At 36.3% G+C, this 23,744-nt stretch overlaps 1 protein-coding gene across 7 annotated transcripts in view; it reads left to right on the top strand.

Moving 5' to 3' along the window:
* Nucleotides 1-22,689, top strand: part of Trpm1 (transient receptor potential cation channel subfamily M member 1) — a 131,389-nt gene extending 108,700 nt beyond the window's left edge. For 6 of the 7 annotated variants that reach the window (XM_021722837.3, XM_078051302.1, XM_078051300.1 and 3 more), the window contains 4 exons: nucleotides 104-248; nucleotides 1,378-1,580; nucleotides 2,232-2,364; nucleotides 20,836-22,689. In XM_021722837.3, coding sequence (XP_021578512.1) covers nucleotides 104-248; nucleotides 1,378-1,580; nucleotides 2,232-2,364; nucleotides 20,836-22,108 — 1,754 coding nt within the window. In that variant the 3' untranslated portion in view covers nucleotides 22,109-22,689. Of the gene's footprint in view, nucleotides 1-103; nucleotides 249-1,377; nucleotides 1,581-2,231; nucleotides 2,365-12,216; nucleotides 12,277-20,835 lie in introns of all 7 variants that reach the window. The other variant, XM_078051303.1, reaches the window with a different exon arrangement.
* The last annotated feature ends 1,055 nt before the right edge of the window (nucleotides 22,690-23,744 follow it).

The raw sequence follows: 23,744 nt of genomic DNA, 5'->3' as shown, positions 1-23,744 counted from the left end.
CATATTAAAAAGGAAAGAGACTATCTAATTGCATGTAATGGATATTTATTCTTTTCTTATTATATGTAAAAATCAAGCACAAAAACACAAATATTTCTTTCAGCTCCTTGTGGTGAAAACCTCTATGACGAGGATGGCAAGAGGCTCCCTCCCTGCATCCCAGGGGCCTGGCTCACACCTGCTCTCATGGCATGCTATCTACTAGTAGCCAACATCCTGCTGGTTAACCTGCTGATCGCTGTTTTCAAGTACGTGTCATGGCTGATGACCATGCCCTTACATTTATTGCCTTTAAAATTTTTGGTTTAATCTCAGAAATCACCCATGTACCAAGTATTTGCAAAGAAGCTCATTAGGGCTTTCATATGAATAGAATGGTTGTAGTCTTTTTGATTCAACTTTAATCAGTCTAATGTATTCATAAATCAAGAGTTGGCACTTGAATACACTTAAATTTAATCTTGATTTGTAATTTAACACTGTAGTATTTTAATCTAATCAAAATGTTTTCTTAAGCAAAAGTTCCCTGAGAGATTTGGTCAAGTTGTGCTTTTCATTCATGATAAGAGACACAGAAAGCAAAACTAATTTCAGACACTGCTACAATTACTATAACATATATTCTTATTATTTGCAGAATAAATGGTCTAAGAAAAAATGGTTTAAGTTACTGAATCAAGCTTCTTATAAAATTTGCCCACCTGGCATTATATGATGAGTATGTTGACAATGCTTAATAACTGTTGAAAAATTATTTTCACTTCTAAGATGAAAAATATGAGGGAAAAATACTTCATGGAAATTTAAATCTTAAAACTAAACAGAAGAGAACCTGGTCCTAATGCCTAGCTTGAGAAAACTAAGGTCACAAGACAGTAACTGGCTTTTCTAAAGTCCCAGTATTGGAAGATCCTACAATCCTGTGCTTATGGTCTCCCATTGGAAGCTAAAACAAAATAAAGTTTGTACCTATCCTACATCCTAAATAACATGCCTTGAATCAAATAAGTTCAATAGTTGATTCAGTTGCCAACAAATAAAAATCATTTAGTTGTTTGATAAAAAAGTTTATGTTTCTCAAAATTATATTTCTCAAAATTTCCTCGGCATAGACTATGATGTGGTTTATGCAAGAAAGCAGGGGGCAGCAATTTAATACACTTAATTCTTAATTATCTATATGAGTAAAATATCATTAAGTATAAATAATAGATTGATAGATAGACCAAACAAACTTTTGATAGATAAACCAAAAAATTAGGTAATCAAGGAATCAACTGACACTAAAAGGCCATTTCATATAATTTCAATGTCAGTAACTGATAGCTTTGGGAAATCACAATAAAAAGTAATATGTTACATGTTTTCTTTTAAAAGCAATACCTTCTTTGAAGTAAAGTCAATATCCAACCAAGTGTGGAAGTTCCAGCGATACCAGCTGATTATGACATTTCATGACAGGCCTGTCCTGCCCCCTCCAATGATTATTTTAAGCCATATCTACATAATCATTATGCGTCTCAGTGGTCACTGCAGGAAAAAGAGAGAAGGGGACCAGGAAGAACGGGACCGTGGACTAAGTATGTTCAAGACTTTCCATTTCTATTTTGGGTTTACTTTTTAGAAAACTTTTTCCACTGGACACCAACATAAAAACTCCCACTAAACTATTTACATGTGTGAAAAACACAACAAACCAACTACTGTGCTTTTCAGAATGCTTCTTATTTTCTGTTGATTTTTTTCTATTGTTGTTCATTTATTAGTAATTAGTATTGCTGAAAGTCTTCTCGTGGAGATAAGCTGAGAGTTTTTAAAAATATCTCTTCTATATACATTTATATATGCATTCAATGTTCCTTTCAAAATGTTTGAATTTGTTGCATCTAAAGATGATGAGAAAATAATGCTATACACTTTTTCATAAAAGACATGCAAAAGATTTGCTGAAAAATATTACTTCATTTCACTTTCTTAATAGATGTAATCAGGGCTGTTTGTTTTCTTTCTTTTTCTTTTTTTTACCAAAAAGTTATCATTTTGCTCCAGTAGAAAGACCATTACTACATATGACAGCCCTACCCCTTAGCTAACAATCAATTGGAAGAGTCAAAGAACTACCTACAAGGGAGCTTACTTAATTGCTATGAAATTCGCAGTGATGCAACTAAAATGATTCTTCAGGGATCTGGCTTGGTTTTCACGTGGCCAACACTTCTCCCTTTATGCAGAGCTCTTCCTCAGCGAGGAGGAACTGAAGAGGCTGCACGAGTTCGAGGAGCAATGCGTGCAGGAGCACTTCCAAGAGAAGGAGGACGAGCAACAGTCGTCCAACGACGAGCGCATCCGGGTCACTTGTGAGAGGTGCGAGCAGATGGTCCTAGACCAAGGGTGTGCAGACTCCCGCCCCTCCTTTGAAGAGGGATGCTAAGGCTTATTTCAACATTGGCTCTGCATTCTCCTGTGGATTCAGTTTTTAAAAGTTTTTAAAAGTTTTCCCCCAAAATAATGTGAAAGTTACCAGGTGGTGACTGTGGTTTGTACAGAGAAGTAAATGATAACATTTATTGCAAACATTCAGGCCCAAAAGGTCTCTTCCCAAGTGTGGGCATTTACCCCATTTAAGTTTAAAAAAACAAACAAACAAGTTTTGCATGATTGGAGTGAACGGTAAGCCAGAAGAAGCCCTCTTTCACCCTGTATTGGTACAGGGTGTTCCTTTTGCCCAGCATAGTCTTCCCCTAGGGCTTGACCTCCTCATCCAGCCCCGCTGCCTGTTGCTATAGTTGAAACACCCTTCCTAGGGTTCAGAGGTCAAGAACCTCACCTCTGTGCTCCCATGAGATTGGGACCTGGGTGGGATGAGGTCTGTTCCCCATGAGGGTGGAGTCCTCTAAATTAGAGTGGGGTCTTCCAAACACCTTTTTTCTTTATAACTTTTTATTTGTTCTTATTACGGTAGAATTCATTTATGCACTTTGATATGTCATACATAAATGGGGTATAATTTCTCATTTTTTGATTGTACATGGTGTAGGGTCACATTGATCATGCAGTCATATACTTACATTTTTATGGGGCAACCACTCAGAAGACACACTAAGTCCAAATTTTAAACAAATCAAAGAATTTTATTGTACCTATATTATCCTGGCTAAGGACGCTTCTGCCATGTCCAAACAGCCTTCTGATAGAAGTGTACTGGGCTGTCTGAGGTTCCAATATTAAGGAATAAATCCACATCCTATGGAATCTGCAAATTGCAAGCAAGCAGGATTCAAGGGCTGAGAAAAGCAGTTAGCAGAGCAGAATCAGACAACCACATCCTGGGTTCAAGCACAGTTGTGGTTGTACATCTTGGATTGGAGTACGTTTGCAGATGTATGAAGCACAGAAAAACAAATTTTTAATACTTTTTAAAAAACAGCTTATATAACAGTCTCACATGAGAACCATAATAGAGTTACTATGGCTATATTTACTATTTTATTAATCTATATTTTTTAATCTATAATCTTTAACTTATTAATTGTATTGGTTAATTCAGATCATAACATACATAAGGTAATAATGTCTGTTTCATTCTACTATCCTTCTTATCTTCCTATCTCATCCTCTCCCTTCACTCCCCTCTACCTAAAGTACCTCTATTTTTCCCTAGGGCCTCCATCCCCTTTTTATGAATTAGCATCCATATTTCAAAGAAAACATTCAGCCTTTGGTTTTTTGAAATTGGCTAATTTCACTTAGCATAATATTCTCCAACTCCATCCATTCACTAGCAAATACCATAATTTCATTCTTTAAAGCTGAGTAATATTTCATTGAATAAATATGTCACATTTTCTTTATCCATTCATCTACTGAAGGGTACTTGGGTTGGTTCCATAGCTTAGCTATTGTGAATTGAGCTTCTATAAAAATTTATGTGGCCAAGTCACTATAGAAGGTTAATTTTAAGTCCTTTGGGTCTAAACCAAGGAGTGGGATAGCTGGGTCAAATGGTGGTTCCATTCCAAGTTTTCTGAGAAATCTAGATACCACCTTCCATAGTGGTTGCACCAATTTGCAGTTCCACCAGCAATGTATGAGTGTACCTTTTCCCCACATTCTGCCAACATTTATTGTTGCCTATATTCTTAATGATCGCCATTCTGACTGGAGTGAGATGAACTCTTAGTTTTGACTTGCATTTTTCTAATTGCCAGAGATGTTGAATATTTTTTCATATATTTTTGATTGATTGTATCTCTTTTTCTGTGAAGTGTCTATTTAGATCCTTAGCCCATTTGTTGATTGGGTTATTTGGTGGGGTTTTTTTTTTTTTTTTTTTTGTGTGTGTGTGTGTGTGTGTGTGTTTTGAGTTCTTTTTATAGCCTAGAGATTAATGCTCTATCTGGGGTGGTAAAGATTTTCTCCCAATCTGGAAGCTTTCTCTTCACATTATTGATTGTTTCTTTTGCTGAGAAGAAGCTTTTTAGTTTGAATCCATCCCATTTATTGATTCTTGATTTTAATACTTGTGCTTTAGGGGTCATGTTAAGGAAGTCAGATCCTAGTCCAATGGTGAAGATTTGGGCCTACTTTACTTTTAGTTAGTGCAGGGTCTCTGTTCTAGTGCCTAAGTCTTTGATCCACTTTGAGTTGAGTTTTGTGCAGGGTGAGAGAGAGGATTAATTTCATTTTGTTACATGTGGCTTTCCATTTTTCCCAGCACCATTTGTTGAATAGGCTTTCTTTTCTTCAGTGAATGTTTTTGGTAACTTTGTCCTGTATGAGATAACTGTATGTGTGTGGTTTTATCTCTGTGTCTTCTATTCTGCACCATTGGCCTATGTGTCTGCTTTGGTGCCAATACCATGCTATTTTTGTTACTATAGCTTTGTAGTATAGTTCAAGGTCTTGTATTGTGATGCCTCCTTCTTCACTTTTCTTGCTAAGGATTGCTTTGGCTATTCTGGGTCTCTTATTTTTCCAAATGAATTTCATGGTTGTTTTTTCTGGTTCTATGAAGAATATCATTGGGATTTTGATAGGAATTACATTGATTCTGTATCATGCTTTTGGTAGTGTGGCCATTTTGACAATATTAATTCTGCCTATTTAGGAGCATATGAGATCTTTCCATCTTCTAAGGTCTTCTTCAATTTCTTTCTTCAGTGTTCTGTAGTTTTCATTGTAGAGATCTTTCACCTCTTTTATTAGACTATTTCCAAGTACACATCCTCAGGACCCAGCAGAATCATCATAGTCCACACGATAGTGCTTAATCATGCCAAAAGAATAAATTCATGAGTGTGTGAATCCATGAATGAGTAAATGAAAGCTGAAGGTCCTGAAGGGACAGAGTGATATTTTTTGGAGCTTGATGACATTGCCTTACCCTAAATTGGGAAAGAGTAACCAGCAAACTTTAGACAAGAACAATAAATCCTTGCTATGTTTTTTAAAAAAATCATAATCTTTTAGAATATTATAACTTACTAAAAGCAATTTAAGTTTGTTAAATATCTTCATAACTGATAATACATAGTTCTAATGAGTTTAACTCTCAATATGGGTGTAATGAGCATGGAAAAGGAGACATGACTAAGGGGATTCTGGCTCATTCTTGTTTTTTGAGTACTCAAAATTAAAATGCTCTGATACAAATGTTTTTCAAATATGTATATTGAAAAACAAAATCATGGTAGGACTTCAAAAAGACATTTCAGCAAACAAGTACCAATCAAGAGACCCAACATTTACATCAGAATTCACAGACATACCTTGAAGTTTCCCTGGTATGTGCCCAGGCAATTGACTATACCCTAACCCACTGGAAGGGAAAAGTCTCTGACAGCTGACCCCTTTCCTCTCCTAGTCCCAGTCACCTTGTAATCCAACCAAGCCCAACCAGCCAAACTCAAGGGTTACCTACACCAACTTTTGGCCTTAGTAAGGTACATTGTCAATAAAACTTTGAAACACTTATTTGATATTTTAACAATAATTGCTAAACTTTCAATATATAAAAATTATTTCTACATAAAACAAGTTATCCCTTGTAGACAGTCTAAAAATTTCCACCTTTTAGTTAGATATTAACTTGAATTTAGTCATGGACAATCATTTACAATGGAAATTGTGTTTTGTTTTTCTCTACCTCTCCACCTTCTCCCTTCCCGCAGCATTGTTTGGATTTTTACCATTCTTGGAACAAGGCTTCAAGAATGTGGTTATCAGATCACTACCAAATTGCATTTTTCTCCTGGGGCTCTGTGCATACGTAATAGAAATGAAAAAAAAATACTACTTCCTGTTTCCCTTGGCTCAGGTCCCCAAAAGTGATGGGAGCACATTCCTGCCCCTCCATTTCCTTTTATTGACCTTGTCTAAAGCTGACTCACAGGTGAATGCCTGAGACAAAAAGAAGTTTGGGGAGAAGGGAGCTTCCTTCCCTCTAATCAGGCCAGCTGGGGAGCAAGGGATAAGGTGGAAGAATGGAAGGAAAATTAGTTATTTGTACCTAACTTTCAGCACCTGTTTTATTACTTTTAATATCCATCTCTAAGTATTTGGACACTTCTTCTAATTCTTCGATATTCTTGATATATTAATTTGATTTTTATTTTCTGTATCACCATTCACCATTTGATGATTCTCCTGCTCTTCTCTCAGTGGTTTGTGCACCATCCTAGTGCAGAGTCTGGTTAAAAGTACATCATTCCCTTCCCTGTTTCCCTATTTCCTGAGAACCTTTTCAGGAAAAGGTTCCTGAGACAGCAATTCTCAGAACTCATTCATACCATCATGTTCACAAAGATGTTCTTAAGGGTATGTTGAACGATTCCGTGTGGGAACCAAATCTGTAGCTTTCTCCTACTGCTTGGAAATTACAAGTAAAATTCTAACAATTTAACCACATACTCTTATCATAAAATGTCAACATTTTGTAAGACCCAACATTTAGTCCCTTAGCAAGAGATTTGTGAGATGAGTGAGTTAATGTAACATTGAGTTGCAACTCAATAGTTAAGCCAAAGTCGTACCCAGCATGCCCACCTGGATCTGGAGAACTGTGAGCACTTCCTCACAGTTCTCCTTCCAAACTTGGACATTTCCTGTGCTATGGGCTCTGTGAATGGTATCATAGTTCAGCTGCTTTAGCAAGACAGAAAGTGGCAAGATATTGTGGCACCTCCCTCTCCCTCACTGACAATCAAGTTCCCCTTGCAGGTAATGTAGGGTCCACTCACTTCCTGTCTTTGCTGCCAGCACACACTGAGGTCTCCATACCCCTTTCTGCTCTTTGAATCCGTGTTGCATTCTACAGACTCAAATTGGGTCCTGTGCCTCTCATCCACCAGCTCCCTTTAAAGGTCTGTTCTCAGGGCTGCAAGGCCCTGCCTTGTCTCTGGCCTTACTCTAGGCTATTCTCATCTTCACGCTCCATATTCCAAGTCTTGGCCTTTTATTTACTAAAAGTTCCAAGTCATTCCTGCCACACGGGGCTTTGCACATACTGTTCTTTTTGTTTGGTACACCACACTCTTTCTCCCTGTTCATCCTTTGAATCTCTGCTCAAATGCCAGTTCCTGATGGAAAATTTCCCTTGCCACCTCACACCTTAGACTGGCTCAGGATCCTTGGTTTCTAAATCCATGAAGTCTGACACCATGTCTATATTTTGTTTGCCAAATGATGTCTAGCATCTGCACATCTCCACATAGTAGGAAGGAGATTTTTTGTTTTTGTTTTTGTTTTTGAATGAATGCATGGATGACTCAAAGTTTATCTCTCCTGACTCAAATACAAATTTCTATCCTATCCTCAACCAGAGTATCAAAAAAGAGGGAATCAACTATGCTTCCTCTGGGTTCAAAACACTGATTTTCCTGTTAGGAACCAGGAACGACCTCAAGTTACACAGGTTTATGGCGAAATTGCCAGGAAGAATACTTAATATCAGCAACACCAAAATAAGGGCTGGTGTTGGCAGGTAATGTCTGCTTGAAGGGACAACCTGAGACAATCAAGAGAGCTGGTGGGCTGAAAACATTTGATAGATAACTTCTGCTAGCACAACCAAGGTAGAACTTGTCGACCTGAATATTCTATTTTCATCATACCAGGTAAATAACTAGTTATGTGTATCATCAATTTGAGCTTCAAGACTCCTTCTGTGTCTTCTGTAAATCAACTGTGAAACACATTGTTCTCTTTATGATTCAGCGTCCCTTATCACAGGTCTACAGGTTCAAAAGCATCAATTAAGTTGGAAAAAATCTTTCCTAACAAAACTTAGTCAGAGTTTAACTTCTCCATCAAGGAGACATATATTATCCATTGTGTTTTCCTTTTTTCTGTGGCTTTATGCAAGCTTAGCACCAAACCTAATGTTTGGTTAGAGTAAGTACATTAGACTAGGTTTTTAGAATGTGTGGTGTATATTTCAAAATGTATAGAATGCAATTTTAAAATTATATTTCAATACAGTTGGCCCGGTACTTAAGGAGATATCGATATTAGACTAGCCAAACCTATCATAGCAGATTCTTATTCTGCTGAAATATTCTATTAAGTGGTTTTTGGTCAGATTTGTATATGAGTCTGGGTTAAGGTCTCATACTTGCTGAAGGTTTTATCAGCAATATGTGGCTTTGAAATATTTTTGTTTGATATCCTCTTTCCATGTGAGTTGGAAAAGAAGGTGCTAGCAGAAGAAACCCAAACAAGAAGACAAGCTAGTGACTAGAAGAGGAATGGAAACAGAGATCAGTCTTGGGAGGTGGATGATGTCTCAGATGTAAAGAAGGACATATAGAAAAGACAAATATGCAGTGATGGGAAAGTCATTTGGGGTTGATCCCAGCTGAATGTCATCATCTTATAAATTAATATAAGTTAAAGATGTTTGAATGAAAGGAAAGGAGTGGAATTAATGGAATTTTAATGTTCACAGTGAATGACAATCTTGTTACTCATCTGATTTTGAGAGCCAGTTCAGAAAAAGATGCAGACATCAGGCAGATACAGATAAAAATATCCACTTTCTTAGTCATAAAAGTTTACTGGAGGGTGTGTTCACATCCAGAAGTGAACATGCCCACTCAGTTATAGGCAGCAGTGGCCCCTGCAGCCTCCTTCTCATGGGCTGAGTCGGCCTTCCCACTCAGCTTACCATAGGACCAAGACAAAGTGAGAACCAAGTTCCTAGCAGGCAGTTCCTTTTCAAAGACAGAAATAAAAGCATGCTGGTGTCCTGATTCCCAAACTCCAATCACAAACGCAGTCCTCCCTGAAAAGAAATAAACTGTTGGAGAGAGGTCAGGAGCATTAATCTAATGAGAAGTCTAGGTACAAAGAAAGAAAAAAACAGTAATGAGGAAAAAGTACCTCCAACCCAATCAAGATTATGGTCATGAAGTCAGTAAGAATTTAAGTCAAGTGAGTTTACTTTTAGGGGAAATATACTAGGAAAGAAGATTGCTTCTCAGGAATACTGAAGATCCAACTAAAATTGAATAACGTGGCTTTGGATTGGGTCAAGTCATTGTCGCTCCCTTGACTTTCATCAGTTACACTTTATAGTCCAAAGGCAAAGATGCAAAAAGTCAACACACATAGGGCAGGGAGGTTGAAGGGCTGGCTATCTGTGCTCCTGCAGGCACCTTTTTTCTCCTTGCCCAACTCTGGAGTCCTGATAAGGATAGAAGATGAGTTTAGGATAGGCATTATTGTGTTAGAGGTAAGGGAGAGATAACCTGAGATATTAATAAGGCTCCATTGGTGGCCAACCACAGAATCTGACCCAAATAGAAAGCGGAGCATAACCAGAAAAGGATAATGATTTAGAACACTTGAATTCTAGAAACCCAGGAGGTTTGAGTATGACCATGTAAGTATATGTAAATAACATAGAGCTAGAATTCCATAGAGCTTGATGTCCTTTTAATAACTATTCAGTATGTTGTTTATTACAAAGACTGAGAAAACCAGAAGATTTAAGACTCCAGTCTTGTTCTTTTATTAGTGGTTTTCACTCAGTCTTTCATATATAAAAACTTTGCAAGTCAGCACAAGGTTCTTTCCTGGGTGTTCTCCCTGTAATTACTAAATTTAAAAGACAGTCTTATATAAGGAAATAGATGAAAACTAAAATAGCTGGGTGTAAAATTTAGAATGGTTTAGACAATGTTATAATCTATAGATCTGGAATAAAATTACAAGATAGGAATAGTCTTAGAACTCAAGGGTAAAACATGGAGTTCTTCAAGTATGAACTAGACCTAATGCCACTAACATCATGTTTTTCATGTGAACATTTAATTCGTCATTAAGGAAATGGTCCCATATAATTTATGAGATGCCTTGTGTAGGCAAAGGGTGATTGTTTTACATAAAAAGATGACTGCACATAAAATAAGTTTTAATAACTGGCTTAGTACAGAACTCCAAATGTCTAAGTCCTATCCTTTGAAAAACACATAAAGATTCTTACCATGAGCACATTAATTTGGACCTCATATTAAATAGATTAGAGTTTATTCAGTGTCCAATAAAATTATGTGCAGGTAGTCTTTTGGAAGTTACTACAAAAGTTCTACATATACATATTCCATACTGTTGTGTGTATTAGTATTTCAACAAAATAGAAAATGTAATCTAAAATTATTTTATCAAAAATGTGTTTTCATTTAATTACTTTAATGGTAGTGTTATTGTACTCAAAATCAAGTACTCTTAGCAATAGATATGCCAAGATACAGAGAAGATTTGCAAAGACACCTTATTTCACATAATTGTGTATTTTAGCACTTATACAGTTCATGGATACTTTCTTGTGTACAATTCCCTTAATTCTCACAACACCATCATTCTACACATATTATTGTTGTTTTATAATGGACTCACAGTGACAGGCGCCTGATAAAGAGAAGTTGGAGGGGCAACTTTATCCCCAATTTGAAATTGAGCACATCTCAAAAGGAACCCTGAGGTTGACAACATCTTAATCAAAAACAACCTTGCTGTTTTTCTGAAAATCAAGCTAAACAGACAAAAAGAGTCGGGATATACAATGCCAGTTGTCAATCTAGTACCATTATACTGCACTTTCTGGATTTTAAAAAATAAGTATATACACATATGAACATGCACACACACACACACACACACACCTATACGCACCAGGTTTTGAAACCAATTAGGGCAGTAGGTGCACCTTTTTAACAGAAGAACCCAAAGACCAATCTATACTAATCTCTGAATCAAGCAAAAAAGGAATCCAAAGGGAGTGGGAAACACAGCGATTATTGATCAAGGCCAATTAAACAAATTAGGTTATGGGCTCCTCAGTGACTTTAATAGGAACACACATGAATCAGTGAAGGGCAGGGTAAATAGTGCCATATATCAAGTGGTACTTAAAATTCTATTCAAAGGCAAGAGAATGATTAATCGGGGCCCAGTATATAGGTTTCATTTGTTTATAGTTTCCTTTCATATTAGAATGCAGAAGGCCAGCACTTGAAAATTGTTCTGCAGGCCTGCAAGTTGAGAAATCATGAGCTTGGTGGTTAGAAAAATGGCCTTCATGCCTTTTTTTTGAAAGTGTCCTTAAATGGAATAATTGTTGCTGTTAAGTGCTACCATAATGTGCAAAACAAAAACATGGTACTGGTACATCATGTAATCTACAAGCAAATTCAAATACAGAAATAGTTATGAAAGTCAAGAACTCAAATTGGAGGGAAATGGCAAGAAGATCTGATAAGAAATTAATTGGTAAGAAAGAACACTTTGCATCACAGAAGTATCCATCATCCCAAGAAATAGGTCCTTTGAGTTGAATACTAGTCATGTAGAAAAAAAAATTATACATGATTAGACCAAACAATTTGAAATATCCAGGGAGAGTATTTATACATTTTTAAAGAAATATTATTTTGAAACTGTTCAAAACCACACAATAAAGAATGCAGTCATGTTAATCTAATTAAATAATATCTAAACCCAGGATAGCAACACACATTTATATGTAATGGTTAGGTCTTTGGCAGCACACAGACAACTTTTATTTGTCTGGTGCTTCTACAAACATCAGAGGTAGCTGCAAGTTCTAGAATAGGTTTTCCCAAATCAGGAATACCACATGCGTGGTGTTTGAGATCCTCAAGTTCTAAGAGAATTTCATTTTTTTTCTATTTTGATGATGATGGCATATTTGTGAAGGATATTGGAGCAAATTTAAGGATAAAGAACCAGACAAGGCAGAAAGGGAGAACAAGGAAGGTGAGTTCTGGAGTTCACAACTTGATTTTTATTGTAAAGTATAATAACTGAAATGGAAATTTTTCTATTAAAGATCAATAGCAGATTTGAGCAGTCCGATTAAAGGATCAACAAATTCAAAGATTAAAAAATATGATGTAATTATATGCTGTCTACATTGATTCACTCCAAATAGTTTGGAAGTAAAAGGAAGAAAAATTATTCAATGGAAACAATAACCAAAAGAGAGGTGGAGTGACTATATTAATATCCAAAGTAGCCTCTAAGATAAATATTGTTACTAGAGACAAAGAAATGCATTATACAATGATAAAACAGTCAGTCTCTCTAGAATGTAAGCATATGTGCGCCTGATAGCAAAGCCTTATAATATGTGAACTAAAAACTGACAGAACTGAAGGGAGAAGTAGACAGTTCTACAATAACAATTGTAAACTCTACTACTCCACTTTTACCAGTGATAAAACTAGACAGAAGATTATCAAAGAAATAGAAGACTTGAACATTTCTTTGGCCTGTTTAACCTAGAAGATACTAATAGAACATTCCACTCAACAACAGCAAAACACATATTCTTCTCAAGAACATATGCAACATTTTCCAAAATAAACCAAAGACTAGGCCATGAAACAAGTCTCAAAAAGCTTTGAAACATTTGAAGTTGTATATTTTCCAACTACAATGAAATTAAATTGTTATTACAACAGGAAATCAAAAATTCATTAATATGACAATTAACATACTATTAAATAACAAGTGGATCAAAGAAGAAATCAGAAGGTGGGTGAACAAATATGAAAGTACAATATACAAAAACTTTTGGGATGCAAGAAAAGCAGTACTCAGAAAGATATTTATAATTGTAAAAACCGGCATTTAAAAAGAAGAAATATTCACAAAAGCATTAGAATTGAACTAATGAATAAACCACTACAAAGGTTAAGACTCACCACTGGAGGTCTGATAATCACTGTAGTCTTTGAAACTAAACTGAAATTGGAATCAGCCATAGAAAGCATTTTGAAACATGCAAACTGAGTCTAACTAGATTGATAACCTACCAAAACAAAAATATCAATATTCCCCATGGGAATTAAACAAGACTTCAAGTCACATGATAAAATATTCCAAAGTTGGATGTAATTCAAAGTTATTTGGGATATGAAAAACCTAGAAAATCTCAACTCACCTGAGAAGGAGATAATCAATAAATGTCAATGCCAAGATAACACAGATAATGGCATTATCTGACAAAGACTTGAATCAAATGTATGAAATATGATATGTCAAGAGCTTTGTAATGTTTTGAACAACTAATAATAAAAACAATTTTTAAAAAAAGAAAATAAAAATATAAAAAAACAATTGCAAATAAATGCATCAAAATATAAAAAAAAGACTTTTAAGTCATCTATTATAAAAATATGTGAACAAAATTGCAGAGTCTTGAAACTAATGGAGAGTATGGATGTATCAGGAAAAAAATAAGAATTAGAACCAAAGAAAATTTTACAACTTAAAAATTCACTAGATAAACTTAATAGCAAAATAAAGATGACAGAAGAGTTAGTAAAACTGAAGATATTTCAATACAAATTGACTAAATTGAAAAATAGAAAGTAAATTGACTAAGGGTGGGGCAGCCTCCAGGAACTGAAAGACAATAACAAAAGATAAAACATTTTTGTCATAAGAATCCCAGTAGAAAAAAGTGTATGGTTCAGAAAACTTTTAGAAGAAGTAACTGAAAATTTCCCAAGTTTGGTTGAAAAACATAAACTTGTAGATTTAAGAAATTTAGAGAACCCTACACAGAATTAAATCAGAGATATCTACACCCACATCTTAGAAACTGCCGGAAACTAAAGACAAAGAAAAACGGAGAACAGCTCAAGAAAAATGACCCTTTACTTCAAGGAATGGTGATCCGAATGATAGCAGATTTCTCGTCAGAAACCACGGAGGCCAGGAAGAAGTGGCACCATGTTTTTAAAGGGCTGAAAGAAGAGAACTGTCAATCCAGAATTCCATACCTAACAAAACTATCCTTTAGGGATGGAGAGAAAATAAAGACATTCTTTTTGGGGGGCGGGGTAGGGGAGGGGGGGAGAACCAGGAATTAAACGCAGGGCACTTGACCACTGAGCCACATCCCCAGCCCTATTTTGTATTGTATTTTGAGACAAGGTCTCACCGAGTTGCTTAGCACCCTGCTTTTGCTGAGGCTGACTTTGAACTCATGATCCTCCTGCCTCTGGAGCTGCTGGGATTACAGGCATGTGTCCCTGCACCCAGCTAAATAAAGACATTCTTAGACAAATAATTCACTGCTTTTGGAGCAGGTCTAAAAGAATTACTAGCTGGTTCTAGCTATAATCAGGTAGTTTATTGCAGGAGTGAAGGATCAGATCAATATTTAAAGACAATTGATGAAATCCATCATGTTAACAATTTAAAGGAAGTCCCCACATAATTATATCAATTATCAATAGGTATAGAAAAAGTATTTGACAAAATTCAACATTCATTCATGATAATAAAACAGAAGGAAATATCAGAAGTAAATTTGAAACATTAGGAAAAACAAGGAAGAACATTTAAAATAATAAATATGTTGACAAATATAAAGAAGAATCTTTTATTAATGTCTTTAAAGTATATTTGCTAGTCAAAAACAAAAATGGTGCCAGCTAAAGATAAAAATTGGCACATACCTGTAATCCCAGTGACCTGGGAGGCTGAGTCAGGAATATCACATACAAGCTCGATGCCAGCTTCAGCAACTTAGCAAGATTCTTTCTCAAAAACAAACAGAAAGGGCTGGTAGTGTGGCTCAGTAGTAGAGACTCTCTGGATTCAACTCCCAGTAACTCCAAAAATTTTTTTAAAAACTGTCATATTGTTTGATGGGATTGATGATATATGTAGATGTATTATATGACTACTTTAACATAAAAGGATATGACAAAGAGAACTTTATAGGAGTAAAGTTTTTACATTCAAATTGAAGTGATAAAATATTGAGGCTAAGTAAACTTTGAAATGTTACTACCTATTTTGTAAACCTTAGAACTACTACTATAAAATCTATGTAAATGATATAATCATGTCCCAACTATTTTCTGAAACCAGCATTATCCTGATATCAAAACCAGATGAAGAGGTTGGAAAAAAAAACTATACACCAATGTACTGTTCATCATCATGAGCATAAATACAAAACTTCATAATAAAATACTAGCTGGTTCTAGCTATAATCAGGTAGTTTAATGCAGGAGTGAAGGATTAGATCAATATTTAAAGACAATTGATGAAATCCATCATGTTAACAATTTAAAGGAAGCCCCCACATGATTATATCAATTATCAATAGGTATAGAAAAAGTATTTGACAAAATTCAACATTCATTCATGATAATAAAAATAAAATAAATTTTAAAACCTCAGAAAACTGGTAGAAGGTGAAATAGAATTTACAGGAAAAAAAAACCCTACACCAACATGTAAAACTAAATTACTTTTTCTTAAAATTAGGAATACAAAAGGACAGCCACTCTTAGCCATGGCTATTTAATAGTATGCTGGAAGTCTTAACCAGTGCAATAAGGCAAGAAAAAGAAATAAGAGACATACATCTTAAAAAGGAAGAACTAAAGCTTTCTCACTTGTAAATGACACAGTTGTCTATAAGAAAATTACATAAAATTGTTAAGTAACAAAACTAAACAAACTAAAAGTAATAAGTAAATTTATCAAAACTACTAAATAAAAGGGCAACACACAAAAATCAATTTTATTTCTATATACTAACATAATTGAACTTTAAAAATTTTTAAACAACACTGAGAGTTCAACAAGAGTTCAGCAAGAGCTCTGACAAAATGAAATACTTAGGTATATATCTTATAAGAATGCAATCCAAATGCAAAATATTTTAAAACACTATTAAAAGAAATAATTAATGACTTAAGCAAATAAGGAAATATATCATATTCATGTTTTGAAAGATTCAGTATAGTACAGATTTCAGTTCTCCCCAAATCGATATTCAGATTTAATGCAATACTTAGAAAAATTTCAGCAGGATATTATGTAGTTATGGGCCAGAGGATTTTAAAAATTAAATGGAGGCTGGGCATAAATGTTCCTACCAGATCTTTTCATACTTGTCCCCCAAATAGAAACAACTAAAATATCCTTCAAAATGTACTGAGGCTTGTGCAGGTAAATGGATGGAGTTGGCAATATCATGCTAAGTGAAATAAGCCAATCCCCAAAAAACAAAAGCCAAATGTTTTCTCTGATGCTGATTCATAATGGGGCGGGGCAAGGAAAGAATGGAGGAACTCTGGATTGGGCAGAGGGGCATGAGGGGAGCAGAAGGGACATGGGGATAGGAAAGATGGTGGGGAATGAGATGGACATAATTATCCTAGTTACATGTATGATTGCATGAATCATGTGACTCTACATCTGTACAACTAGAGAAATGAAAAGTTGTGTTCTGTTTGTGTACAATGAATTAAAATGCCTTCTGCTGTTATGTATAACTAATTTGAGCAAATTTTAAAAAGGTACTATAAGTACATTCTAACTAGAAACACATCTTTAGGAGATTTATTTTTCTTATTGTTTTTTGTTAATATTGTAATTATAAATAATAATGGGATTTGTTGTTGGAGTCTCATATGTATACAAAATGTAACAATATCATTTGGTCAGTTTCATTCCCTAGGACCTCCTCTTTCTCTCTAAGAATGAAGTTTAATTAAAGGGAAAGAAAAGCAAATCACTTGGACTTAGACAACTTTGGTGTTGTATGCTGTGCTGAAAATATTTTCCTCTGTGCTAAAAGAAAAGCTGAACTGAGACTTAGAAAACTAAACAAATAACATGCTTGCTGATTAATCATATCCCGCTATGAGATCTGTCATAAATGATGGTTTCCCTTATGTTTTCCTGCTATTCAATATGTAAACAGATGTAGGACTTTTGTCAAGTTGATTGCCAGATAGCCTGTCTTTTCCCACGTGAAATGGAAACCACTGTTTCTTGGATTTTAAGGTTTTTGAAACAGCTTTTCATAATTGTGGGAAGTCTCAAAATATGGCTAGGAATGAAGATAGTTCATCATTTGTCCTTTTTGTAAATTATTTCAGACATAAGTGAACCTGAACTCCTTTATTCTTTCTTCTTTTACACATGCTATAAAAACAGCCAGGTGGTGGCATGTACCTATAGTCCCAGCTATGTAGGACCTGAGGCAGGAAGACTACGTAAGCCCAGGAATTTGAGACCAGCTTGGGCAACATAGGAAGACCTCATTTTGAAGCAAAAGCCTCACTACAGCCTCCCTTGATTTGGCATAAACTGTTTAAAATGTGCGATCTCCATGCTGTTTACAGGCTTAAAACAAGCAGCTGATGATTTTTCTTAACCAAAGCCACTTCATAAAGCATTGTTTCTCCCACAGCTACAAGGAAGGGAGTGGCAGTAGGAATGGAGGACTGAGACTTTAAGAAAGACTTTCCCACAGGGTTTGGTAGCTAATTCAAGGTTGGAGGGAGGAAAGGGTAGAGAGGTGAAGGGTGAGAGCAAGAATAAGAGAAACCAAAGGATACTAAGACTTTGAGGTTTCTTTTTAATTTCTGGATGTTTGGTAATGCTGTTATCTGAATTAAGCAATACAGGGGAAAAAATAAGGGGAGAATTATAAAGATCTGAAAGGAAAGATGCTTATCTCTGTTTACCAGTTTGCATAGCTACATTATCTCTGATTGTAGTATTTGTTAAAGGCAATGAATTTGACTGTTAAAGAGGCACAGTTGCTTTAATATAAAAGGAATCTTGGGTAATAGACATGAAGGGAGCAAGGAGCCATTTGAAAGAGAACACCAAGTCTTACTCAAAAGTGATGGAAAGTGTACAGTAAGTAGTTCTTCTGTGGGCTTCTGAAATGCAAGATGAGAGAGAACTCTTAAAACCTACAGGTCTATTTAAAAGAAGGAAATCAGGACTTCTCATTCAAGGTGAATTTTTGGTCCTCCCCGGTGGCAAACTTTCAGGAAGCCATACCCTTCCTGGCTCAAGTGATGTGGCTTCCAAAGGGACATATAAATAGTTTTCTCCCCAAGAAAAAAGTTAAGAATAGAAGCCGGGGCCCTGCCACATATCAGAGTGCAGCTGTCAATGTAACCAATAGAAGAGCTACATTAGCTAAAGTGACAATGCAGCTGCAGAAGCAGCATTGTGTGTGTGGTGCCCAGATGGAGCCAGGCACAGAACAGAACTTTTTCAGTGCAAGCACTGTCCGAAAGATAAGAAAAGGGGGGTCCATCGTGTGTTAGAAGAAAGCAAGCAGAACAAGTGAGGTATGTAGCAAGGGTAGCAGAGTCTTCCTGAAAATAAACTACAAGCCAAGTGACTACAGAGATTGTCTTTTTTTTTTCTTTCTTTCTTTCCTTTTTATTTTTGTACCAGAAATTGAACCCAGGGGCACATAACCATAAAACCACATCCCCAGCCCTTTAAAAAAAAAAAACACTTTTGAGGGATAGTAGGGGATAGGAAAGGTAGCAGAATACAACAATTACTAATAGGGCATTATGTAAAATTGTGGATGTGTAACCGACATGATTCTGCAATCTGCATTTGGGGTAGAATTGGGAGTTCATAACCCACTTCAATCTAATGTATGAAATATGATATGTCAAGAGCTTTGTAATGTTGTGAACAACCAATAAAAAAAAGGTATTTAAAAAAAAAACACTTTTTTTTCCAGACAGGGTCTTGCTAAGTTACTTGGGGTCTCACTAAGCTGCTGAGGCTGGCTTTCAACTTAAAATCCTCCTTGTCAATGAGATTACAGGCATGTGCTGTTGTGCCCAGTAAGACTGTCCATTTTTAAGAAAGGTGTGAGAAAAAAAATCAAAGCATAATGGAATCAGATCAAGTTGTTTGCCTTCACACAGGGAGAAATCTGCTGGAACAGACCACCATACTGTTCAACTGAGAGCCAGGACTCCTATGCCCATCCCTGAAACAAATTCAACTTATTTATTAAGTTGTTGGGTTGGTTGGTTGGTTTTTTGATAGTGGGGATTGAACCCAGGGACACTCTATTACTGAGCTACGTCCCCAGCTCTTTTTATTTTTTATTTTACATTTTGAGACTGAGTCTTGCTAATTTGCTTAGGGCCTCACTAAAGTTCCTGAGGCTGGATTCAAACTTGGAATCCTCCTGCCTCAGCTTTCTGAATCACTACGATTACAGGTGTGCACCACTGCAGCTGACTACAAATTTAATTTTTAGAAGGCAGGCTTAAATCCTGCTCATACCTTACTACCTGTTTGAAAGAAATTGTACTGTATATGTTGGAATATAAAACAAAGTCAATTTCAATGGATTTTAGTCCAGACAACATTTATAGTTTTGTAGGCTATTGCCTGATCTTCTAGGCATTTTTTAAAATTACTTAACACTAGGCATTTATAATCTGCCAAGATCTTTTCTTGTGTAACCTCATTAAAGGAATATTAAGTAAAAAGAGTAATTAAAGTTACTGGCATTCTTCAGACAATTAAATGGTCTATTGTCATTCAAGCATATCATCTGATAATCTGAACTTAATTATTAACAATTCATTTTCTGAACCCCTTGAACTTGAGTAAGGACTTTATTTTAACAATTTATTGCTGATGGTCATAGTTAAAATTTCAGAGACTAAGTGCTAGCACATTTGGTCCTCCATATCCATGGGCTCTGCATCCCTCAATTTGAAAACATTTTTTAAAATTGTATCTGTAGTAAACATGTACACTTCTTCTCTTATCATTATTCCCTAAATAATTCAGTATAGCAACTCTTATGGCATTTACATTGCATTAGGTTCTGTAAATCATCTAGAGATGATTTAAAGTACATAAGAGGATGTTGTGTAGGTTCTATGCGAATACTATAGCATTGGATATGTAGGACTTGAGCCTCAATGAATTCTGGTATCCATGAAGGTACTGGGACCAATCTCTTACAGAAACTGAGGTACAATTAAATCTTTCTTTATTACTAGCGACAGTGTGATGTATCAGCTAAGGTAAAATGACTGGAGCAAATGCAGGAGCTAAATTATATCAAATCCAGCTCCACCACTGATTACCTGTGCACCCTAAGGCAAATTACTCACACTTCCCATGACTTAATCTCCTCATCTCTAAAATGGAGATGATAATAATAGTGCCTATCTCACAGAGCAGTTGTGAGGATTAAGGAAGCCTAGAATAGCACCTGAGCAAGTACTTGTTATTGAATATGTAAGGTACTTGGCAGTATTACTGACACGTAGTAAGCTATCTATGTATTAACTATTTTTCCATTATTTCCTGTTATGAATATGTAGGACTTAACTTCACAGACATTTGAGTAGTTATATTAGAGAGATTCAAAGATGCCCACCATGATTCTCAAACGCTTGAAAGATCATATAACAATGATGTCATCCTTTTATTTTTTATTATTCAGTTATCTTGGTTTAACAAATATATCTCTTTTGTATTCACCAGAGTTGAAAGCATGTCAATGAGGCTGGAAGAAATCAATGAACGAGAAAATTTTATGAAAACTTCCCTACAGACTGTTGAACTTCGACTTTCTCAACTCGAAGAATTATCTAGCAGAATGGTGAATGCTCTTGAAAATCTTGCAGGAATTGACAAGTCGGATCTGATACAGACCCGGTCCAGAGCTTCATCAGAATGTGATGCAGCGTACCTTCTACGGCAAAGCAGCATCAACAGTGCCGATGGCTACAGCATGTATCGGTATCACTTTAATGGGGAGGAGTTATTGTTTGAGGATTCTTCTCTTTCCATGTCACCAGGGACAGGATTCAGGAAGAAAACCTGTTCCTTTCGTGTGAAGGAAGAGAAGGACTCAAAAATACACCTACTCCCTGAACGCCAGGACAGCCTTCACTTTTCTTCAAGTCCAAGCCCACCAGCAACACCAGACCGCAATCGACTTGGGGTAGACAACTCCAAGAACACTTCAGAACCCAAAGTAGGTCCAAATATTGGGATTTCAACTGAAGGTGATGAAAGACAGGAAGACTCTAAAAGAGCAGAAACAGTTTCTCCAGATTTAAACCCAACAGATGTTATGCACGGACAGAACAAATCAGATTTTCCAAACACTCAGTTAACAGTAGAGACGACAAAGATGGAAGGCACAATTTCCTATCCCCTGGAAGAAACTAAAATTACACGCTATTACCCCGATGAAGCAGTCAATACTTTTAAAACAATGAAGTCCAGAAGCTTTGTCTATTCTGAGGGAAGAAAGGTGGTTGGTGGGTATAACAAATGGAATGCTGAGTACAGTTCAGTCATGGACCAAGCATGCCCCTCGACAGTTCAGCAATGGACAGCCGAGTGGAAATATCAGGTGCAGAAGATCACACGGTCTCGTAGCACAGATATCCCTTCCATCACGTCAGAAACTGCAGTGCAAGCAGAGCATAAAGAGCAGCCGACAGATAGCAGAGATGAGAATTATGTTTCTCAAAGTATCCCTCAAATCTCTCATTTGTCCTTCACTGTTACTGACAGAATGGAAAAGGAGAACTCATTGTCTGTGAAACCAGACCAAACTTTGGGATTCCCATCTCTCAGGTCAAAAAGTTTACATGGCCATCCTAGGAATGTTAAACCCCTTCAGGACAAATTAGACAGGTCCGGACAAGCCAGCAGTGTAAGTAACCTAGTAGTTGTGTCTGCAACTGCAATGGAAGAACAAAAGATTGAGCACGAGAACACTTCCACAGAAACTGAATGCTGATCTGTTTTGTTTTGTTTTAAACCAGAACCACAAATGGGTGCCATCGTGGCCATCTAAATTTCATCAATTGCTGAAAATGTTTTCATTAAAAAATGCTGGAAATGTGAATTTAAATTTCAAGGCACTACATTTAAAGTAGTATTTTGTTAACATATACTAGCAAACTGAGGTTTTTTTAATTGAAGCAGGATCAAATGAAAGTGACAATATGGCAATGGAGATAAACTGATTAATCAGCATGCAAAATTAATTATTAGGATATTTTTATTCCTGGGAGCCACTGAGTAGCCTAAGAAATGCCTTTCAGCATGTAAATCGCCATCAGGTCACCTAAGAAGTAAGCAAAAATGGAAAAAAAGAGGGGGTGCTGAGGGGGGATTTAAAATAAGATTATTATGTGCAAGAAGAAGTGGGAAGGAGCCATACAACTCATGAGTTTTTTTGTTTATGTTTCAATGTTTTGTTTTTAAATCGCACAATGGGGGGAAAGTACACAATTACATCAAACACACATCACACTCTAACAATTTAGAGTGACCAAGAGTTTTGTTAATGTGTAAAAATAAAATATTCAGTATGCATCTGTCTGTTGTCAAATGGTCATCAATAGCAAACACAAATCAATTGTATCTAGGTGATGATTTATGTCAAAGCTATAGCTAAAACCTAAAGGATACACAATCAAGAACAATATAGAGATGAATCTCCAAAAAAAAGGAGCTTTATTTAGGAAGAAAGAATTGGATTGCAATCAAGGACACACATGCACAAGCCGGGGTGGCTTCTGGTATGTCCAAAGAACAAAGGAAACATTGGGGGGGGGTTTATTAGGACAGAGAAATCTATGAAAGTTAGAATAAAAGAAAATTCATTGACACTTTCCTTGCTTCTGGAAGCTGGCAAGCTTTAACTGGCAAGTGGAGGCATTTGTATGTAAAGCTAGTCTTAAGGTTCTGCTGGTAGGTATGTTGTCAGTTGCTAAGCAGAATCTTAAAGCCAGGGCAGGCTATTCTACTGGATTGGGCTCATGGCATAGTTCTGGATGCAGGCATTTGTGACCTGGGTGTTTTCCTTTTCCCACACCCTCAACTTATTTTAGTGAGGTGTGCCAGGAGTGACTCCAGTTTGTATAATGAATTTTCACAAAAACAAACACCTATCAGAGTATTAGCAACCCATGCAAGAGTTCAGGGGCAGGGGGAACTGACTAGGAACTCTTAAGGTCAGCACTACTCTTGACAAAAAGGAGTGGAGGGGGCATTAAGGGCTCTTCTCTGGCTAGAATGGAAGTTAGACTCTAGGTTCTCATACCTCCCAACTGCAACACTTATAAGGTCTCAGGGGAGTCTCTGGACATCATCTTCTCTGGAGTCACTGAACAGCTCTTACTTCACTGAGAAAGAACCTTTGGATAGAGAGTATCTAGGAACTGGTGTAGTGGTGGGCAGAGGACATGTCAGAAAAGGGAGATGATCATAAAACAAGAGATCAACACTTCCCTTCTCATCAGAGATGTAGACTATCACGTCCAGGAGGAAAGAAAGGCATAGACACACAAAAAGACAGATGGAGACAGTGACACATAAAGTCAGAGACAGAGAAACAAATGAGATTGTGGTCTATTCCATGGCAGAGG

The sequence above is a fragment of the Ictidomys tridecemlineatus genome, chromosome 5, assembly GCF_052094955.1.
Source record: "Ictidomys tridecemlineatus isolate mIctTri1 chromosome 5, mIctTri1.hap1, whole genome shotgun sequence".
In the NCBI taxonomy this organism is placed as follows: Eukaryota; Metazoa; Chordata; class Mammalia; order Rodentia; family Sciuridae; genus Ictidomys; species Ictidomys tridecemlineatus.
Note: the sequence above shows the minus strand (reverse complement) of the source record. Positions and strands in the feature narration are given on the sequence as shown.